The sequence below is a fragment of the Chamaea fasciata genome, unplaced genomic scaffold (assembly GCF_029207755.1).
Source record: "Chamaea fasciata isolate MVZ Bird 193981 ecotype frontalis unplaced genomic scaffold, bChaFas1.0.hap1 SCAF_4, whole genome shotgun sequence".
NCBI classification, from domain to species: Eukaryota; Metazoa; Chordata; class Aves; order Passeriformes; family Sylviidae; genus Chamaea; species Chamaea fasciata.
This window is the reverse complement of record NW_027094089.1, coordinates 32,320,221-32,341,401: the sequence shown is the minus strand read 5'-3', so window position 1 is coordinate 32,341,401 and position 21,181 is coordinate 32,320,221. Positions and strand designations below refer to the sequence as shown.

The window sequence follows — 21,181 nt, the reverse complement described above, 5'->3', positions numbered from 1 at the left end:
ATAATTCCTTTATCACTCTGCTCTGTCCTTCAATTTCACTAACATCAAGTCTATTCTTTTTATTGTGGTATTCAAGAACCCCCGAAGACCAGAAACAAGAAAACAGTATGACAAAACAATATTGCTATGATACATGGCATGATGAAAGATATATTCATTGTTGTTAACAACTGAATTAATTTCTTATATTTCAAGGAATATATTAATGTGCTACAGACAAGAAGAGGGGGCACAAGAAGCCTGTAAACAGATGTAAGCACAACTGCCTCTGAAGATGTATTTTATTACCCCATTGATAGGTTTTCACTAAACACACAGATTTGTTTTCTTTGCAGTATTAAGTCCTCAACATCCGTAATTCCTTCTTAAAGGCACTCTTTCACTTTCCAGTCAGGAAGTGTCAATTTACTGTTCATTTCGGCAGCTTGTAAAGTCAAAGACTACTGTCACAGTCTAGCATTTTAAACCTGAACTTGTTCCCTAGGTAATACATGGAGGTACAGTTGGCTACAGTACACCTGCAGCTGCCATGGTATTGCTAAAAAATTGAGTAAAATAACCTATCTGGAAGAGATGAAGTTTAACTGAGTGCTAGGATGCTCACTGATTTATTACTTCTAGACTTCAAATATTGCATTTCTGGTTAATCATACAAAAAGTACAAAAACTTTTATTTTACAGAGTGGTTTGAGATATGATTCTGAGTCTTCCCAGGAAAAAGCGTTTTGATTTTTCTGCCTTTCCCTATTTCTCACTGTTAAATAGGTGGATTTTGGTTCTTAAAAAAAAAGTTCGATACAAATGTAAAATGGTAACACATATTTGCTCTGATGCATTAAGTGTAGAAATCAGATTTGTATGCTGGGACATAATATAAAAACTGTATATTTCCGTTATCTAACAAAGTATGCAAAACACAGGACTTGATGTTTTTTACTCCCCATAATAAAGTGGGTTTTTTTTCTTTCCAAGAGTCTTTAAGCTGTCCATGAAAGAAAGAAAAACAGTGCCCAGTTGATTATGTTTCCAATTCCAATATAAACTACTTCTATTTCCCACGGCTAACAAGAAATTACAATACCAATGTTCCACACTTTAGAGAAAGTATGGAATATATCTGTGCTCATCTACAAGTTTCAAGACTTCTTTTTAATAAACACCAAGTATAGTATATAAGATTTTGATTATTTTCACATTTACAGCAAGTACTCAAGTCCTTCTTATTTCCTTTATAAAAGCATCTCAATCCAATTAACAAAGATAGTACACTTAAAAAAATTCAAATATATAGTGCATTTGTTTCTGTACACATATGTGCAAGATCCCCCGGCAAAAATACAAATATGGAATCCAACAGCTTTACCATTTACATCTCCTTTGGCAAATACAACTTTGTATCACATGATGTAAGTACCATCTTTGTAGTATTTCATGGATTCTAGCTGCTGAGTCATTGCAAGGACATCCTGAAATCCTGTACTGAGTCCAGACATGTGTTGAAAATAAGCTTCCTTCTCCACTTGGACAGTTAAGTTGTTTACACCAGCATCTTTCAGAATTGCTGTGACCTAAACAGGGTGGTAAAATGAACATTAGTTTGCACTTCACATGTATCTCACAGTAACCTGCAGTATGCTGGCTCTGCAATACTGTAAAAAAACCCTCCATTTAACACTGGGAAGAATTCAATTCTCTGGAAAGCAAAGAGTAGTTTAAGAGGGTACTGCTTTATAACTTCTGCACACTGGGTGATTGTCAGTGTTTTGCATAAGGAAGTATGTATTTCTTTAAGGAAAATAAAACCCCATGGCAGATAGGTAGTGGTAATTGTTTCAGACACATGATTAGCATCCAGATATCCCTACTGTTTATTCCCTGTTTTTACACCTCCCCTTCTTTTCTCAGAGCAGATGTAGTGCCACTTTCCCTCAGTGTTTTGGTAGATGTTCTAGCAAACAACTCTTTACACAACTAATTTCAAGCTAAGCAGGCAAGGGGCACTACAGGGTTAGAGACCAGCTCTGAGCTCCAAGAAAAAAAAAATAATCATACATGTCAGCTTGAAATTTCAGTCTGTGACCAAAAGGGAGATGCCGAGAAGAAAATAAAGAGTTTAAAGACCTTGCACTTTACCTGCTGTACAATTCTCTGCTCCATCACATCTGACACCACTTGCACATGTATTGTGCCTGCCACAACAGTTGCAGAGTGACACCAAAAATGAGGATCTCTGTAGGATATAACTCCCTCTATTTTTTGAATCTGTGAAGAAATTTCATTAGCAAAAATAAAGTAATTTTAAACGTGTACATGGCTATTGGTGGGTAATATTTCCCAAAGAAACAAAACTGTAGCACAGCTTTTCAGAAATACCTTGTATTGAAAGGTTACCTTGTTACTACTGTAAAATTCTAGAAGGTAATAGTAAAACTAAATGAAAACCCCAGAAGAGCAATGCTAAATAGGATGAAGGAAAAAAAAACCCCTGATTTAAAGAACAGATCACAGGAATATAAATGGACAGACTAATCAGAATAGGTCTGGCATCTACCAGGGCACTTGTTACCTCACTGTTTAGCAGGTATATTTAGTTATCATAGCTGAACTTTATTCAGAGATGTAACTTATATTCCATAATGTACACTTTTTTCAAACTGATCTTTGTTTTGGGTTGGCTGTGATGGTTTTTCAGAGTAGCTGATAAGGTGCTGTGTTTTGGATTTCTGCCCAAAACCATTTTGATAACACATCAATGATATGGCTTTGCTGAACTGTTCAGGCTTCCTCTTTTCTATCAGTCAGTTTCAAGGCTTTCCATTTTTCCCACTTTGCCCTTGCCCTAGTGGGTAGCTAGGGATGGGCAAGAAGCAAGGGAGGTGACACAGCCAGGGCAGCTGACCCAAGCTGTCCAGATAATCATGCCATGTAACACCTTGCTCAGCAGTAAAAACTGGGGTAGATGATAAAAATAATTTTGGCTTCCAAGGTGGCTGTTGTCTGTGGACTGCCTGGGAATCACTATGCTTGTGAGAGGTGGTACACTGCCTTTTTTCTTTTGTCCACTGCTCTTCGTTCACCTGTTGTATTGCCCCCAGAGTTTTTTTGCTTATGCTTATGGTGGTGGTGGTGGTGGTAAAGGAGGGAAGTGAGCAAGTGGCTGTACGGATGTTTGGCTGCTGAACGGGGTCAAACTAGAGCAAACACACTGTTTTATTGTGATGTAATTTTAAAAATGCTTTTCCTATTATCTTTTAATCAAATAGTCTTTTGTTCTCAGAAAGTACTTTTTTTTCCCTCCAGTCTCTCAGAATTACTGTCTTCCCTCATCAAAAAGTGAAACCACACTCTGCACGTCACTTTCCTTTCACTACATGGATCTCTCCCAGAAAATTCCCATTTGTTCTTTTCTTTCTCTTGCAGATAAGAACACATTTTCCCGTCTGATAACTGACAGGACAGCATAAGGATAGTCTTCCTTGAAGCCTCTACTTGATGGCATCCTCAAAGAACGTTTAACTCATTCTTTTACAGAGAGGAGTTCTCCATACTGAGGTCCACATTACGATTCTGAGCAGGAACTTAAAAATGAGGCAACAGCAAAGATTAGGTACAGCCTCAAGGCAGATACCATACTGCACCAGACAGGAAGAGAACAGTTTAGAATGAGAAAATAATTAGAAAAAAAAAGCTGAAGTTTTGCCATCCCACCTACTGTGAACCAGTATATCGTTTGTGATATGGATAAATCAGAAAACTTGAAATTACAAGCTCATGATATAATCCTGTAGCCTGAATGTTCGTAACGAGTTTAAAAAGGCTGCAGGTATGGGGGATTGCCATACTACTTTCTCAGTACTACGGTGTTGTACATTTACCAAACTGTTACCATACTTGTCTGAAATTATGGGCTACCCATAAAAGCAAAAAGCAGTGGAAGTCTTTTTCGCTGCAAACCAATTTTTATAGTTAGAACTAGTCATCCTGTCACTTCTCTGCAAAATAGATTTTAAATAACTTGAGACATGAAGTTGTCTAAAAGACAAACAGAAGCTGTCTGACTGAACTGCTTGAGTTAAATAATCATTAAAAACAGTTACAGCTTTGTATGTTTGTATTTAACGCCATTTATAATTGTACCTTTTCTAAAGCAGCATGCAGATCTTTCTCCTGTTCTGGAGGTATCCTCAATAAAAGCACTTGACAGGCATCTTTCAATAGTGGGATAACACTAAGAAAAATCAATGTAGCAATGAAGAGAGAGCAGAGCGGATCAGCTATGAGCCATCCAAATTGCTGAATAAATATCGTGGATACGATAACACCAACACTGCCAAGAGTGTCTGCTAACACATGCAGAAACACACCTAAAACCAAAACAAACACAGTGATTAACAGTTCTGTCTAAAATGTATGTATATATTCAATAGCAGAAAATTAGTAAGGCTTACTAAATATCCTCAAGCTTAACAGAGACAACTCTCTGCCTAACCTGGGAGAAAATACACTAAATATTTAGCTCTTCTAATGTTTAACTGCAAATTAATGTAAAAAACAGTTTTTCATCTATGGGGCAACGATCTAAGTAGACATCCACAGACTAAAGTACATGTGAATAGTCTTTAAATTGTCAGTGGGATTTGTACAATATAGCATAATCATTTAACTCTGTATATAAGAACTCACTGATCCCTAACAGAGTCAGAAGATCAGTGTACATGCACTGACTTGCTACTGTGGACACACTTTAATGTACTGGTTGTTTTTTTGTATGCCAATTCTACTCTGATTTTACAGGAGAATTCTCTCTGTGCTACTGCTATGAATTTTATACTTTCTACTGCTTTAATTGTGGATTCATTCTCAATGTACACTCAATGGGCATAGAAAAATACACTCCCAACCATCGGTACGATTAGTGCTAGTTAAGTGTCAGGATTTTAAAGAATATTGAAACATGACTATAGGCAGACTTTAAAAAATTACAGACATCATAAATATGAATAACCAGCATAACCAACTGAGTTAAGACATAAAAACAACCTATGAAACATGAGACTATTCACCACATTCTGACAAGCTTACACAGAAAACACAATTCTTTTAAAGGTTTTTCTTAGTAGGCCAGACAGTTGGTAAATAACTACTTTCTATCTACTAGAGAAAAAAAATCTATGCTGAACTTTCATATACAGTGTCCTTCTCAGTTAGCTCATGATTTCAGATTTAAAAGTTTTTCTTTACCACTTTATCTTCTGAATCACAAATAAAAGCATATTCTACTGCTGGTCTCTTATTTGTTCTCCTGCTTCTTATCCCCTTCCCAGTGTTTTATAACCAGCTGTCACACAATTCCTAGAAGCATGGTGGTATCTTTATAGATACCGACCTTGTACTTTCATTTCCAGTTTGAACTTAGAAACAAGGACATAAATCTTTTTGAGTATGGTTTACAGTGACCTTTATTAACGTTAGCAAGTACTACAGATTACTGCTTTTTATTGTTCCTTATGTATTACACACATCTGCACAGAAACATTTCAAGTTTCTCCAAGTTAAATTCATAAATGGTTTGAGCAATTCTTGTATAGCACATTTAATGCCTGTCAGATCACTCCTTGAGAGCGTTTTTAGATTGAGGCATAACACATAACACTGCATAGATCTGATCCTGAAAATCTTCAGTCTCCTAGAAGTCACGTATGTCACTTGTGATCCAACAGTCTGTACTTACCTCTCATGTTGGTGTTCATGCCTCCTGCAGAGGATCCATGAGAATGTCCGTGGCTATGCCCATGGTCACTGTGGGAATGGCCGTGCCCATGGCTGTGGCTGTGGCCGTGGTGAGAGTGGCTGTGATCATGTGTGGGGCAGCCTCCCCGAGAAGCCCCGTGGGAGTGTGCGTGGCTGAAGGCACAGATACCAACCAGGTTTACAATCAGCCCTCCAACAGAGACTGGCTGTGAGAGGGAGAACAGTCTTTAACTTCCCTGCATCCTCAAAGGTATTCAAACTTATCTTCTAGAACACAGTAAACAAAAATACCATGCACTTAATTAAGGAAAACTGTGGAAGCCCACAACTTCTCTGGGCAACCTCCTTCCAGTACCTTACCACTTTCACAGTAAAGTATTCCTTCCTAATATCTAATTAATTCCTAATATCTAATCTATACCTACCCAGCTTCACTTTGAAGCCATTTCCCCTTGTCTACTAAATGCCCTGGCAAAAAATTCCTCTCCAGCTCTCCTGAAGGCTCCCTTCAGGTACTTGGAAGGACTATCACCCTGGAGATAAACATAAATTTACCATTAACTGCAAAACTACACTGAAACACAAGGACAAAACTTACTGTTAGCATGTTTGTATCTATGTTTGGAGGATCTACCAGTCTCGCCACTGACTCCATAAAGACAAAGAAAGCAATCACCATCAGAAAGAGGCCATTAATAAATCCAGAGAGAATTTCTACACGTCCGTACCTGAAAGTAAACATGCATACTTTACAGAGTGAAGAATGGGTACTCTGAACAAATATCAAAGTTATAATAAAGTTATAATTCTTTCAATACGGTATTAAGATTGCTGTGATTTTCCTCAATGTCACAGAATCATGCCTCAATTTCTGAATTATTTTTTTCTGACCAAGAGGTTGCCAGTTTCCAACTGTCCAAACTCCATTATAATAAAACAATACGGAAGTATTCTCTTATATATACTGCCCATTTAAGACTTCAAACTGTTAGACTGCTATACAATCATATAAGGTTTAATTACATCAGCTGAATCTAAATCTTCCTGTGAGCACTGGTTTTTAACATAGATTTTTGTTTGACATAAATGCCTTGCAGGAGCTAATTTCTAAAGAATATTCACAGTGATAAAAGTTTTACTTGTAGAGATAAATGAAAATTGCATTTCAGACATGTTTTCTGCACAGGTTAAGTGGAGAATAACATGAGCGCAAATGGAACAGAAAAGACACAGCAAAAACCCACAGAAGCATGCATTAGTAAAATATCCCATACATACCAAGACATTTTGAAAATGAGCAAGAAGAGTTAAGTTTCAAACAGTCCTTAAAGAACCCAAGACACATACCCATACGAAAAGATGCGAGTTGCTTTCCACCTTGTCATCAGAGCTGCAAAAAGCCCCATCACTAATGCAGAACAATCAAACAGCATGTGAAATCCATCAGAAATAAGACCAAGGCTATTGGTCCATACTCCATAAAAAAGCTCCACAAAAGTGAAAGCCTAAAACAAAACAGAGTTTGAATTTTTCCTTAAATATTAACTTGTGTATTAATGTTTTGGTAGATAGAAGGATATTCTTTTCACAGAACACTCAACATTTTTCAAAGGTATTGCTCTAAGTATTTCTAGACCATTTTTTCTCTCCTCAAATGAAATACATGATGCATTCCAAGTCTAAAAAGAGACATTTTTGAACCTACTCTCCTTAAAGCCTCACACATAAAAAAACAGCTCTCTGCAGGAGTGAATTTCTTCTTTTGAATTTTAAACTGACATTCTGCAGACAAAATTCTAAGCATTTTATCATTAAAAATGCAAGAGCTCTGATCTGATACATTATTACTGTAAAAGTAATGCTGTCCATAAACCTGTTATGCCAACATTTTCTTCACCAGTAAGTTGACTATTTAAATCTTAGGAATTGGCTCTGAGAAAGATACACAAGGAAACATTTTTAATAGATACGTTTACCCTGTACATTTTACTATTATTAATCTATCTGCCTAAAAACTTTTTTCCAATCTTTCATATTCCAGAATGGAATTCCTTACAGTTAACACATATATGTCAAGTTTCTTCCCTTCTTTTCCTGGAGATCTTTGCAAATGAGTTCTATCAATTTTGCCTACTGCATCATCTTTTCCAATTCAAGAAAGAGAGAAGCTAAAAATACAACTAGCCTCGTCCAATACGACACTAATCAATCCCACACCTATTTTGTTGTCTCCATCCTTATCAGTTTCACCTTATCTGCTGGCAAGATTGAGGTTATCTCAACCTTGAAGATACTATCATACAAGTATTCAGTTGTTGGAGTATCCCTTACACACAGAACCAGTGCTGCACTGCAACAACAAATCAGTGACAACTACTTAAATTGCTCTGTCAAAGGTCACTGTCAAACCAATCGATAATGGGAATCTTCTAAGGAATAACTCTTCTTTCTGTATTATATGTGCACTGTTGTGATTGGGTTTGAAGAAAAAACACCATGCACTTACCAGATTTAGGCACAAGAAATAGAAGATCTGCCGAGAATCATACTCCTCAAGGATTTGTTTCAGTGACTCCTTAATAAACCGGGGCAATGACTGGGAGCTTTGCTGTAATGCATCACCCATGAAGTTATAGAGAGGAGTGCCTTCAGGGGAATAGCCAATAAGGGTACCCTTCTGCCCTTTCCTGGAGGGGGAGGACAGGATATTGGCAGCTGCAAGGGAAGTATTGAAGTTTTTGTTGCTGTTTCTAAGCTTCACAACTATTTCGTAATGTGTTTAATCAGCAAAGTTTACATGGAATTTTCAGGCAGCAAATTGATTGTCAGCTGCATCCTGAGGTTTATTATTGGATTTCATTGCTATGTAAAATTAGATCATCACTTCCACAACAGATCATACACCTCTTTTTTTTTCTGTAGACAGACAGTAAAAGAGCGAAAAGCTACAGGCTGCCCTTATTCAAAAGTATCCATAAAGCTCATCCAAAAGAATTCTGCACACCTCAATTTTCTGATTGGCTTCCCAGTCAAACAGACCACAGATTTACTATAGTTTAGATAAGAATACGTACATAAAACAAAGAAGACAGCACTCACTACCACCCCTCCAGAAAGAACATGCTCTGTGCTTTCATGGTGTGGTGGCTTGTTCATAGCTCGCAGCTGGTCTGTTATTGGATGCGTCCAAAAGTTTCCAAAAAGCAGTGCACTAATGAAAATAAGAAAGGATCCATATCGGGCACAGGTGGAAGCTTCCATCTTCACAGAGCATATGGACTCCACGTAGAAATCCAGGATCACAACAAAAAAGATGACTGTTATGAAAGGCATGATGAGAGAAGACCAAGACTCTACTTTACTCTGCAACAAAAAATAAATTTCAAACAGGACTGCTCACCAGAAGAGTGATTGCATTTATAGCCTTAAATGTAGTTTACTTGAATTACAATTAGTTTCATTAATCCATAAAACATAAATATTTTATACTTTCAATTTATCACATAAACACATCGTGCCAGATATAAAAGGAGACATATATCTAAAATGCACTAAAGTACTTTATTTTAAATACTTTCATATTAATTTAAAATACTTTCCATATTCAATGCCATAGTTGCCATGGGCTACTCTCCCTATGCACACAAGCATAAAGAGCATTTCTTAAAATGACAATAAATTATCTATTTCTTAGGGATAAAAGAGCACTGTATTTATATAGTCATTAGTGCTTGTGCAAAGTTAGTAGATGAACCCAAGATATAATATCTGAGCTAGAAAGATGAAATACAGTTATCACACAAAGGAGGAAATTAAAGTATCAGACAGATAAAAACAAATACAGAAGAAAGGCATAAAGGGAAAATTTCAAACAAAGCTTACTACTAAAATAAAGACAGCAACATTGGTAATTTTAAAGATACCTTAAAGGAAAGATTTAAATTGCAATTCACAAACATTACAAAAGATGGTTTATCTTTGTACTTATTATCTTACCTCTGTTGTCAGAGAGAGAACAATAACCCATGGGCACAACAGAAGGACGGAAACAAGATGAGACAAAGCTTGAAGACGCTTTGCTCCACCTACATCTACAGATAGTTTTCGGGATGCCATGTGAAAACCAACCTTACAGCATAATGCCAGTACCAGAAGCAGTACTCCACCCTGGAGACATAAAGAGATTCCATTAGCATTCCTTAAGTACCAAAAAACCTCTCTCCAAACACAGTGACACTTACAGAAAGAAAATATTAATGTGCTTTCCTTAAGCTGGAAACAAAAGTCAAAACTATGATACTTTCTCTAATTTTACTATAGCAAAAAACAGTAACATAACATATATAGTTGTGCCTTAGCACTATTCACAACAGCCTAATATGAGCCGAACTGTAAAACTCTCAATAGTGTTAATCAGCATACAGCAGCAGCAAAATGGTAGCAAACAGCATCTGAGGAAGAAGAAAAATCACCCAAAGTTTTCCCATCTTCCATTATTCAAAGCATGTTGAAATCATACATAAACCCCCAAAGATTAACATCATCTTGTCCTCTAAACCTTTCTTAACCTTTTTCTCCACTTACCTTTGAACACACCATATTTCTTCACAATATACTTTTTCAAAATTGCTCTTTAAATGAAAGATACACAGCATCTCATCTCTCTTAGATCACACTGGCTTTTTTGCACCATTAGCCAGTCTTTCTAATATTTATTTTTATATTAATACTTTTTCAGCTGCTCCATATTTTTTCCCGTTTTAGTCCTCAATGAAGCCACTTTAGCAAGACTAAGCCAACACAACTCAATCAGCCAGGTCAGTCCTGTACAGTCAGGTCATGATATTCAGCTATTCATACCACCAATTACAATGGGACTGAGAAGTATCAGAATCTGTGTTTTCAAATACAAGTCTAAAGTAGAGGAAAGACTGGGGAAAGCTAAAGACGCAGAAACAAAACACAGACCCCAAAAGTGAGTAAGAAGTGTTTTGTAGGTAAAGCATTATAAACACCCAGAACACTTATGAAATAGAATTTCACGTAATTTTAATGAGACTTGTTAGGCTATGCATTACAGTGAAGTCCTTATCACCTACAGAGGATGAATACTGTATGGCCTGGCTTGCTGTATTGAAGCTCCTCATACTCCAGTCAGAGGCAAAAATTAAAATCCAGTCCCAATATGGGATGGGGATGTTCAACCTTTTTGTTTTGATTCAAGCTTGGATTAGCTCTGAAATTCTTACCTGTAAAACTTAAGATAAAGATTATACAATACACATTACTTACCTTGTGATCTGCAACACCCAGGAAAGCAATGATTGTATACAGTACATGAGTAAGAGCACTGTCATGATGCCCCTCAGCTAAACAAAAAATTAAGGAAGAGTTTAATTAGATTTTTTTTTTTAAACAAAAACATGCGAAGGTAGTAGAACACAGGAAGCAGAGGTAAGCAAACTGAACGTCATGGTGTGTTGACATACTGAGGACAACCAGGGATCAGGAGCAGCCCCCCCGCATGGGTTTGTGAAAGGCACGTCCTGACTGACCAACCTGATCTTCTGTGATGGAGTGACCTGCCCAGTGAATGAAGGAAAAGCTGTGGATGCATGGACTCTAGGGCTGCATGGATGCCTTAGACACCATTTCCCACATAGTCTTCCCAGAGAAACCAGCTGCTCCTGGCTTGGGCAGGTGGCCTGTTCGTGGTGTGAAAACTGCCTGGGTGGCTGGGCCCAGAGTGGCAATGAGGGGAGTTACATCCAGCTGGTGTTCAGTCACCAGTGCTGCTCCCAGGGCTCAGTACTGGGGCCAGTTTAATGTATTCATCAGTGATCTGAATGAGATCAGGTGCACCCTCAGGCAGTTTGCAGGTGACGCCAGTCTGCCAGTCTGGGGGGGAGTGCTGATCTGCTGGAGGGCAGGAAGGCTCTGCAGAGGAATCTGGACAGGTTGGATCACGGGCTGAGGCCAATGGTGTGAGGCTCAACAAGGTCCAGGGCTGGGTCCTGTCCTTGGGTCACAACAGCCCCAGGCAGGGCCACAGGCTGGGAGAAACGGGCTGGCAAGGACCTGGGGGTGCTGGTGACAATGAATGAACATGAGCCAGGCTGTGCCCAGGTGGCCAAGAAGGCCAATGGCATCCTGGCCTGGATCAGCAATGGTGTGGCCAGCAGGAGTAGGGCAGGGATTGTCCCCCTGTGCTGGGCACTGGTGAGGCCACACCTCAAGTGCTGTGTCCGGTTTTGGGCCCCTAAGTACAAGAAGACATTGAGGTGTGTTCAAAGAATGGCAACAGAGCTGGAGAGCACTTACAAGGAGCAGCTGATGGAGGTAGGAGTGTTTTGTCTGGAGAAAAGGAGGCACAGGGGAGATCTTATCACACTCTACAACTATCTGACAGGATGCTGAACCCAGGTAGGGGTCAGTTTTTTCTGACAGGACAAGAAGAAATGGCCTTAAGTCGCATCAAGTATTAGTATTGAGTAGATTGAGTATTCGGAAGAATTTCTTCAGAAAGGATTATCAATCATTGTTACAGGCTGCCCAAGGAAATGGCTGAATGAACATCCCTGGTGGCTCTTAAAAGATATACAGATGTAGCACTTAGGAATATGATTTAGTGGTGGGGTTGGCAGTGCTGGGTTAACAGTTGCACTTGATCATCTTAAGGTGCCTTCCAACTCAGGCCATTCTATGATTCTATTTTATGATTCTACTCAGTGAAAACTAAGTAAATTCATCAATAAGGTTCCAGAATACACCATTTGCATCTGTAATTCCATGTTTTTATTCTTCCTTTGGAAAGTTTACTTTCATCTTGTTCGTTTTTACTGCCCCACAGTAGATACACTGTGATGGGATTATCAATTGAAAATTTACTTCAAAATCACTTCTAATTATAATTTAATTCAATACACTTAATTTCACATTTTCTCTGCTCCAGTCACTTGCTTTTTTTACGTAACAAGAAAGGATACGATGTTCTGCTATTTTAGCCATGAGGTCATCATTATCAAAAAGTAGTAAGCAGATGACAGCTATGATGAAAAATGCAGCACCTCTTGTCTGTAAAAAAAACCAAAACCAATCAAACAATAAACAACCAAACAACAAAAAACCCCAAGTATTTCTCAACTGCTACAACAGATTACTGTAAAAAAATCCAGGAAATCAGTCCCGTCCTTCCCTGCTTCCTGATCAATGTAAACATACTTTATTTCATAAGAAAACCACTGAAGAAATTCCTATTATTTTTAAGAAAGTGACCTTGACAATATAATTTCACATTTTGTCTGGTTTTCAGACTTACCAGGTAACTCAGGACATATCATCACTGCAGCAAGCTAGATGCTGGTATCTTATGAACTTTAAGTGTGATCACCTTCTTCATGGTGTCTTTCTGCCTGCCAGAAGGCACTGCTACTTCAGCCTGATGATTTAATATTTTGTAGCATCAATGAACTAAAAACAAGATCTGTACAAACTGCTGAATTTCATCTTATGGGACCTTAAGGGTAAAGAACTATGTAAAGACTATGAGAAAGAACAGCTATGAGGTGCTTTTGTGGGGAAATGACAGAGGTAGCTAGGAAATTCCAGCTCCCAGAGCTTTCACCATCCAGACTTAAACCACTGCAATTTTTGGTACCCATCATCTTGGCTAGATACTGAGCTCTATGTCTGAAAAGTACTATTACAATTTATGTTTTAAAACCAAATAGACCTATCACATTCTTGTTGCAGAAAGCCAGTTGACCAGTTCATTTCAGAAAGTTGAAACATTCAGAGGACACCGTTATTGCTCCCTTGTTTCTGCTGCCTTAAGATACGGAGCCTAATTGCCAAGCGTGGCCCTGTAAGATACAGACTGACAAAGAACCTCTCTGAAGCTCTACATCCATCCTTTTGGTAATCAGCTGGAGAGAGTAATTTGTCTTCTTCAACATGATTTTCATGCTGGATGTCCTAAGCTTCTCAGTTCGCAGGGGGTGACCACAGAGTGTCAGTGCAGATGACTGTGACTTCACTCTAAGGCTGCTTAGGGGACTCCAGTGCAGTTATGGGACACAGATTTCAGAACTCCCAGCCTGAGATGACACCAAAGTGAGACTTCCCTTCTAGCCTCAGGTATAACAGCAGGCATTTTCCTGTTACTGTTTTTGAGTGAAAGTGCTCAAGACTAGGTATTGGGATAAGTTCATTCCATTTAGGGCTCATTTGGTACATTTAGAGAACACCTTGCAAAAGTATGTGCAGTGCAACTTGAAACAGAGCATGCCTCAGGTATAGGTCTTCAATTAAATGAAAGGTCCTAAGTATTCAGCACACACTGGATCACACAGACATCAAAGTACCTACAGAGTTTTCTGGCAGAAAGAAACAACGTATGTGAAAAGCTAAACACTTTGAAGATTCTAGGCCAGCAACTGGACACTGTATTGCTGGACTTCAGTGTCTAAGCCAGGACCACTACATACACAGATGTTCTTTCATCAGTTTGAACCCCATGCACAGATGTTCTTTTGTCAGTTTGAACCCAAAATCTCAATACAAAGACTGCTGAAGTGCAAAAATAATTCTCAAGGTTCTTTTCTACCTATAAACAGAAAAACTTCTTGGGTATTTGCCATGGATATCCAACACCTTCATCTCCTCTCCTGTTTCTCTCTCAATGCCATATTTATTATTTCAAGTGGTACATCTTACAATTTCACCGCGAATTAACAAAACCACATTTTCTATGAATGTGGATACAAAACACAGTTTTTTCCAGGTAAAGAAGTACTTCAATTTATAGGATTCAGTGTATTTTGGTAAAATAGATTTTTAAATACCTTTGCTGGTCCTCCACCGGAGCTTGTGAACAAGACGCTAAGGAGTGACAGCACAACCACATCACTGTGCTCAAACAGTAACAATGTCCTATTAAAAAAATGAAATAAATACTCCATTTACAATGAGCTTACCTCACAACCTTGATACACACTATTTCAGCTAAAATTAATGACACAACAAAGATTTATCCTGTGATTATAACAGCAGGTTTAAACAATTCAAAAGAAAAAAACCACAAATCAATTTGCCTTCACCAGCAATAGATCTAGCTGCAGACAACTATACATGTTACAAAACAAGAACTTCCTAATTCAAGAAACAGATTAAAATTATTCATTTATAGATAACTTTAAATTGTATTTTCTTCTAGCAACACAAGATACCAACTTGCTCAAGATGGAGTTATTCCCACTACAATTCCTCCTCTAAAAGTTTCTGCTCCCAGAGTAAAAAAGATGTCCTGTCCTGTAGCATTGCTTCCTATTCATTGAGGTGCTGATGACCTAGTAGCTTATGCCACCTCAAAAACCTCTTAATTGCTGAAAATAAAAAAAAATTCTAGCTTACATGCTACCTCCTTCAAACAGCAAAGGCTAACTAACAACCTGTACTGACAGCTTTCTTGAGCAGAACATGAAAGTAATTATTGCTCTTAAGTTTACCAAATGCTTTTGCAATCTCTGCATAGCAATACAATATGCTAGGACCCATGTAACTGATTCTGTTTGGCAAGACTTCCAGCATCAAGAAAGACATGAGAGTATTATCCACATTAATATAATTAATCACAGTGTTATTATTCTCAGGTATGCCTTCTCCTGTGCAGATGATAAAAATTCACCTTCATAAAATATATAATTTAAAGTTTTACTTTCCTCTCTCTGGTTAAACATGCCTTCCAATATATTAACCTTCATTTTTGGAAGAGTCTAGCTATGCTTTTATAGTTATTCAGTCAGTAGTACTAACACACAGCACAAATGGTTTTACCTGTATAGGCACTAATGTTACCCAATTTCAACACAGAGCACACAACCAAGCAGATAAAGAAGTACTGTGTAACAAGTGCAGAAATTGATTGCAGACACCTGTCAAAGGAACACCAGCTGCTACCATCAGCCATCAAGCCATGGACTCCAAACAGGTAAACAAACAGTTGGCATTACACCAATTAATTAATTAATTGATTAATGAGAGCAGGGAAGTGACAAACACTGCACTGAGTGACCTTGACGTATCCCTCACATCAAGTGTTTAAGCACTACCAAGAATTTCACTTGCATCTCATGAAAGAAGTTCTTGCCAGTTCTACAGAAATTATATGTACATTTTTCCCCAAGCACTAAAGATTTCACAAGAAAATTCATAAGGATTCACTATGTTTTTAGATATACATCAAGTGGCTAGCAGCACTGTCTGACAGACAGAAAACAAAAATCAAAGGAGCAAGACAGGGAAGGATCACAACAGAAAAACAGTATTTATAGTAGATATGTATTTACCTCAGTGGTCCACAAAGCGTCAGACCAAAAAACCACAAGAGTGAAATGATACATCCAACAACAGCATGCTTAAAAATTTTGATCCACTAGAAAAGAAAGGTATTTCATTATCATTATCTCCAGAGTTTCAAAATAAACACTCTATTACTAGCACAATAGTTGTAGAAATTGAGGGGAAAACATGTGCTTTGCAAGTTCTATGACTATAATTTAAAGTATGATTATTTTCTTAGATATTTTGCTAGGCCACTAAGATTTATTTGGACATACTATGAGCCAGAATATTTTTCTACCACAGTACTAGATTCTGTAACATTATCTGAGTTCTCTTCAACAAAAAGCCTGAAAAATGGTTGAAAAAATCAAGTCCATTACTCATTTTGTAATCTATTGTATATATCAGATAAATATAAAAAGAACTAGATAAGATATACAAATTGTGGCTAAGACCTCATGCCTACAAATCTTTATGTGTGTGTTATATTCTTTCTTCAGGAAGCAGGCTGTAATTCAGATATTCAATACTTTATTAACTTCAGATGCAAATTTTAGAAGAAATTAATTCTGGAAATATGCTAAATAAGGCAAAGCACCTGCCACAAACACATCATCTTCAAAATCCAGAATTTGAAATTTTTTACCAAATTGAAACCATATATGGGCAGATTTTTCTGAACTCAAATCAAAGATGCCATTTATTCCTGTTCACATTTTAAAAATTCTGCCATACACATCTAGTCATGAAAGCAGTTGACACAAGAACACTTTGAGGCCATCCTTCAGATTCTGTCTACTTAGTGCATGCACTGGATCAAGTTTTTGTGCGCACAAATACATAAACCCAAGATGAATATGAAGCAGGTGAACAAAGTTTATTTCTTACAAATCAGCCAGTTCCAACCTGACCCTACTCTAATCTCCTTGGGATACTGGGAACTCAAAAAGGTCTGATGAGCAGTTAGATTAGGCCCTCATCACATGCAGAAGGGACTCTTCTGTTCTGAGGGACAAGACAGGAGCATTTCAACATTCTGGCAGTCCAGAAATTCCCTATCCAACTGTCCAAGTCAGCTAAGTTGTCAGCTCTTGTTGAAAATCCACTCCTTACAGTAGATGCCTGCCTGGCAATAAGGACCAGCCTTTTCACTGTACTCTCAGAAGAAGCTGACAAAAGCTAAGAACACTGAATGTTCTTGCTCACAAGATCCTGAGTTAGTTGCATACCTCTTGAATCTCTAACCACGTGGAATAATCTTTGCCTTTCAATTTTGGCAAGAGCCATATTGCCAAGAATATTTACAAGGACGCGAGTCACCTTTACATATGTCAGCTCACCTGACGCTTGGTTACCACCTTTCCAGAAGAAAATGGTTTTTGAAACAAAACCATAAAAACTGCAGACCTGTCAAAAGGAGAAAGTTCTCTATTAGTTTATTAGTCAGCTTTTTATTCAAACCAGATCTAAACAACTAGCTTTCTCATATCTTGCTCAGTTATATAGAATGCTGAATGCACAGTCCTGTAGGAATAAAGGACAGAGAACACAACTTTTTCAAGTGGGATCAAAAGTGATGAGCAAAAAAATCCCTATGGGGCTTGGGAACATGGAAGACAGAAGTCCATAAACGCAAGTGAATATGAAATAAAAGGAAAAAAATGATATTCCAAACGTTCCAGCTCTGTCAAGTTTATTACATAAATGCTCTTCCACATCTCATCAGGTAAACGTGATGCAGGATTTTGTTTGCAAAGACTGTTTTTGTGTATTTGCTTATCCGTTTTCATACCTCACCCCTCAATCTGGGAAAAACAGCAGCTGAATTCCACAAGAACTTCAGGAATACGAACTATAAAGAAAGCTTATCTTCTACATCCTTGTTAACAAAATCTGGACACGCCTGAGTGTCCTGGTTTCAGCGTGGACTGAGATATATCTTTCTCAGTAGCTGCTACTCCTAGTAGCCAGTATTCCTAGTGCTACTGCACTAGCACTTGAATTCAGTGTGAGAACAATGTTGATAACACAGTTTTGTCTGTTCCTTAGTGCTTATCTGAAGTCAGTTTCTTTACAGTTTCCCAGGTTCTGGCAGCAAGCAGGTGCACAAGAAGCTGGGAGGCAGCATGGCCAGGAGACCTGGCCTGAACAGGACAAAGGGATGTTCCATACCATAAATACCATATACTCGGTATATAAACTACCCAGATAGGGGCTGACTGTGGTTTGAGGATGGGCTGAGTATTGTCATTGTGTGTTGAGCACTTGCATTGTGCATCACTTCTTTTTTACTGGGTTCTTTCTCTCCCTTCCTTTTATTACCGTATTTCACTTATTAACTTATTAGTAACTTATTAGCTTATTAATTTCAATTATTCAACTCTTCTTATCTCAACTCATAAATTTTATTTCTTGCTTTCCTCCTGACTCTCCTCCCCAGCCCCCTGGGAGGGTGAGAGCACATTTGTGTGACACTGGATTCCCAGCTGGAGCAAGAGTCACACCATGACCAACAGCACTGTCAGAACAGCTGTCTTGGCCCAGCTCTGAAGCTGGAAAAACACTGAAGTTTCTCGAGGGCAGAGAGGTCTTACAGAGACATGTGGAAAGACTAGACAGCTGGACAGCTGCCAATGATATGAGAAGAACAAGTGCTGATACTCTGTCTGTGGTGGGATAACTCTGCTTGTATGCCCAAAGGGGACAAAAGGCTGGACAGTAGCCCCACAGAAAGAAATCTGGAGGTCTGGGCTGATGGAAAGTTGAATATGGGTCAAAAAAAAGTGTCAGCTGTGTCCTGGGGTGCACTGGCATTCAAGCACAGCATCACCAGCTGCTCAAAGGTGACTGTCCTGCTCTGCAATGCACTAATGAGGCCTCAGCTGAGGTCCTGTGTCCTATTTTGGGTGCCCCTGCACCAGAAGGATATTAAACTAAGGATATAGACTGTGTCTGGGGGAGGCAGCCAAGATGGTATAAGGCCTCAAGGGCAGGAGGAGCATCTGAGGTTGCTTGGTTTGCTCAGCTTAGAGAAAGCTGAGGGGTGATCTCATGGTACCTTCTTCAGTGGAGGGTCAGGGGAGGAGCAGATGTGACCAGTGACAGGGCATAAGATGGAATGACACTGCATCGGGATAAATTCACATTGTGCATTACGGAAGGGTTCTTCACTAAAAGGCTGGCCAGCCACTGTAACTGGCTCCCCAGGAGTGTCACAGCTCCAAGCCTCTCAGAGCTCAAGGAGTATCTGGACAACACTCTTGATCATATATTTCAGTTTCAGGTAGTTGTGTGAGGAGCAGAGGATTGGACTCAATAGACCTTATGGATCACTTTCAACTGGAGACATTCCAAGATACTGAAATTACAGTGAACAGAAATATGAAGCAAAAACCACTACTGTGAACAGAGCACTTCCTGGATTCACTATTATGCCTTCTCCTCTTTGAGTAAACTACAACAACATAATGCAGGGCTACAAGCTTGACGCTGTCAAAGAACTTCAGCCGAAATATTACGGGTGGGGGTCAAGGTTCCACCCCCTGCTCACTCACCCCAGCTGCACTACGAAGATAAACTGCACGAGGTGGACCGCTTTCAGGAGATCATAGGATTCAAACAGCCCCACGGCTTTCAAGACCTTGGCGAAGCACAGCAGCACGATGTACCGAGTCAGCCTGCAGAAGGAGAGAGCCCGGTTCGCACCTGCCACGCCGCCGCCCGGGCCCGGCCCCGACGCCTCAGCGACGGCCGCCGGTGCCCGCGCCCCCGGGAGGCCGCGGGGCGATGCCCGCTGCCCCCCTGAAGAAGGGACGGCGCCGGGCCGCCCGCCGGAGGCAGCAGGGCGGCCGCTCCCCCCCGCCGCCGTTACCGGGCGCTGGGCACATCCACAGGCCCCAGCGCGCCGCCGCCGGCGAGGGCCTGCCCGCCGTACGGCTGCTCCATGGCGGGACGGAGCTCCTGCGGGGAACGGCTGCGAGCGCTCAGGGGCTCAGGAGCGGCCCGCCTGCCCTGCGCCGGGAGCACCGCATCGCCCGCGGGCAGCGCGGCGGGGCGGGAACCAGGGGAAGGAGATGGGAACCGGGGGAGCGGGACGGGAACCGGGAGAGACGAACGGGAAGTACGGGAGGCGGGGCTCCCGCCAGCGCGCCTGCGCGGCAGCAGTGCGCAGGCGCCGAGGGGCGGGGCCGGGACCGTGAGGGGCGTGTTTCCCTCCCGTCGGGGCGGGACGCGGAGCCGTGGTAAAGGATTTTTTTTAATGCAAATCAGTTTATTTTGTATTATTATGGCACAAAACTCTGCGCTGGTATCAGGAGACGGTTTCCCTGCCGAAGGCTTCAAATGTCCAGTTGAAACTGACGGGAAAATTGAGGCGGAAGATAGAAAATATCCGTATTGTGGGCTCGCTGCTCTCTTCCAGACGTGTACCAACACATGATTTTGGTACATAGTTCAGCGCTGAGGTACGAACTGGGGGTCCCAGACGTGTACCAAGCTCTCTGGTTTTGGTTCCCAACACATGATTTTGATACGTAGTTCAGCACTGAGGTACGAAAAAGAAATCAAGAATGCACTGATGTATGGAATTAGCTCAGCAAATGTCAGCTGCATATTGGATTTCTTTGAAACAGGCTTGGGTAGACTTTAACTGGGAAGAGATGGAGAGACAGGAAGACAGAGGGGTATGACTGCTGGCAAATGAAATTTTCAGAATTCACTGGTCAAAAATCAAAAGTTTTAAAAATTTATTTGCAAGTTTTCAAATTACTCCCAGTGCAGGTGAAGACCGCAGCGTGGCAAGCATAAACCTATTAAGTGAAATGCCGTCTCTCAGTTCCAGCTGTTCTGTGAAGACCCCTTCAAAGTTTAACCCACAGGTCTTATCTCCTGTCAAAAAAACAAAAACAAAACCAAAACCCAAATAAACAAACAAAAAAAACCCCACAAAAAAACCTCCCAAAAAACAACCCCCCCAAAAAACCTCAACCCAGTTAACAACTTGGTGTCCCTGAAGCCCATGTATCAACCACGAGATGTCGATAACGTTTGTAAGCAGGGGAGGGGTGGAAGAATCTTTCCTTCCGTGCCG

General features: G+C 39.9%; 1 protein-coding gene across 1 annotated transcript; it reads right to left on the bottom strand.

Moving 5' to 3' along the window:
• Positions 1 to 263: 263 nt before the first annotated feature.
• Positions 264 to 20,207, bottom strand: SLC30A5 (solute carrier family 30 member 5). The gene is made up of 16 exons (XM_066181236.1): positions 19,964 to 20,207; positions 19,647 to 19,769; positions 17,433 to 17,499; positions 16,098 to 16,183; positions 14,595 to 14,682; positions 12,738 to 12,825; positions 11,044 to 11,120; positions 9,748 to 9,918; positions 8,826 to 9,114; positions 8,258 to 8,466; positions 7,099 to 7,256; positions 6,350 to 6,479; positions 5,732 to 5,957; positions 4,138 to 4,364; positions 2,134 to 2,262; positions 264 to 1,568 (listed from the first exon to the last, which is right to left on the bottom strand). Exons 1-16 carry the CDS (start codon positions 20,035 to 20,037, stop codon positions 1,398 to 1,400), a joined length of 2,313 nt encoding a protein of 770 aa, XP_066037333.1. The 5' UTR covers positions 20,038 to 20,207; the 3' UTR covers positions 264 to 1,397.
• Between the last annotated feature and the right edge of the window lie 974 nt (positions 20,208 to 21,181).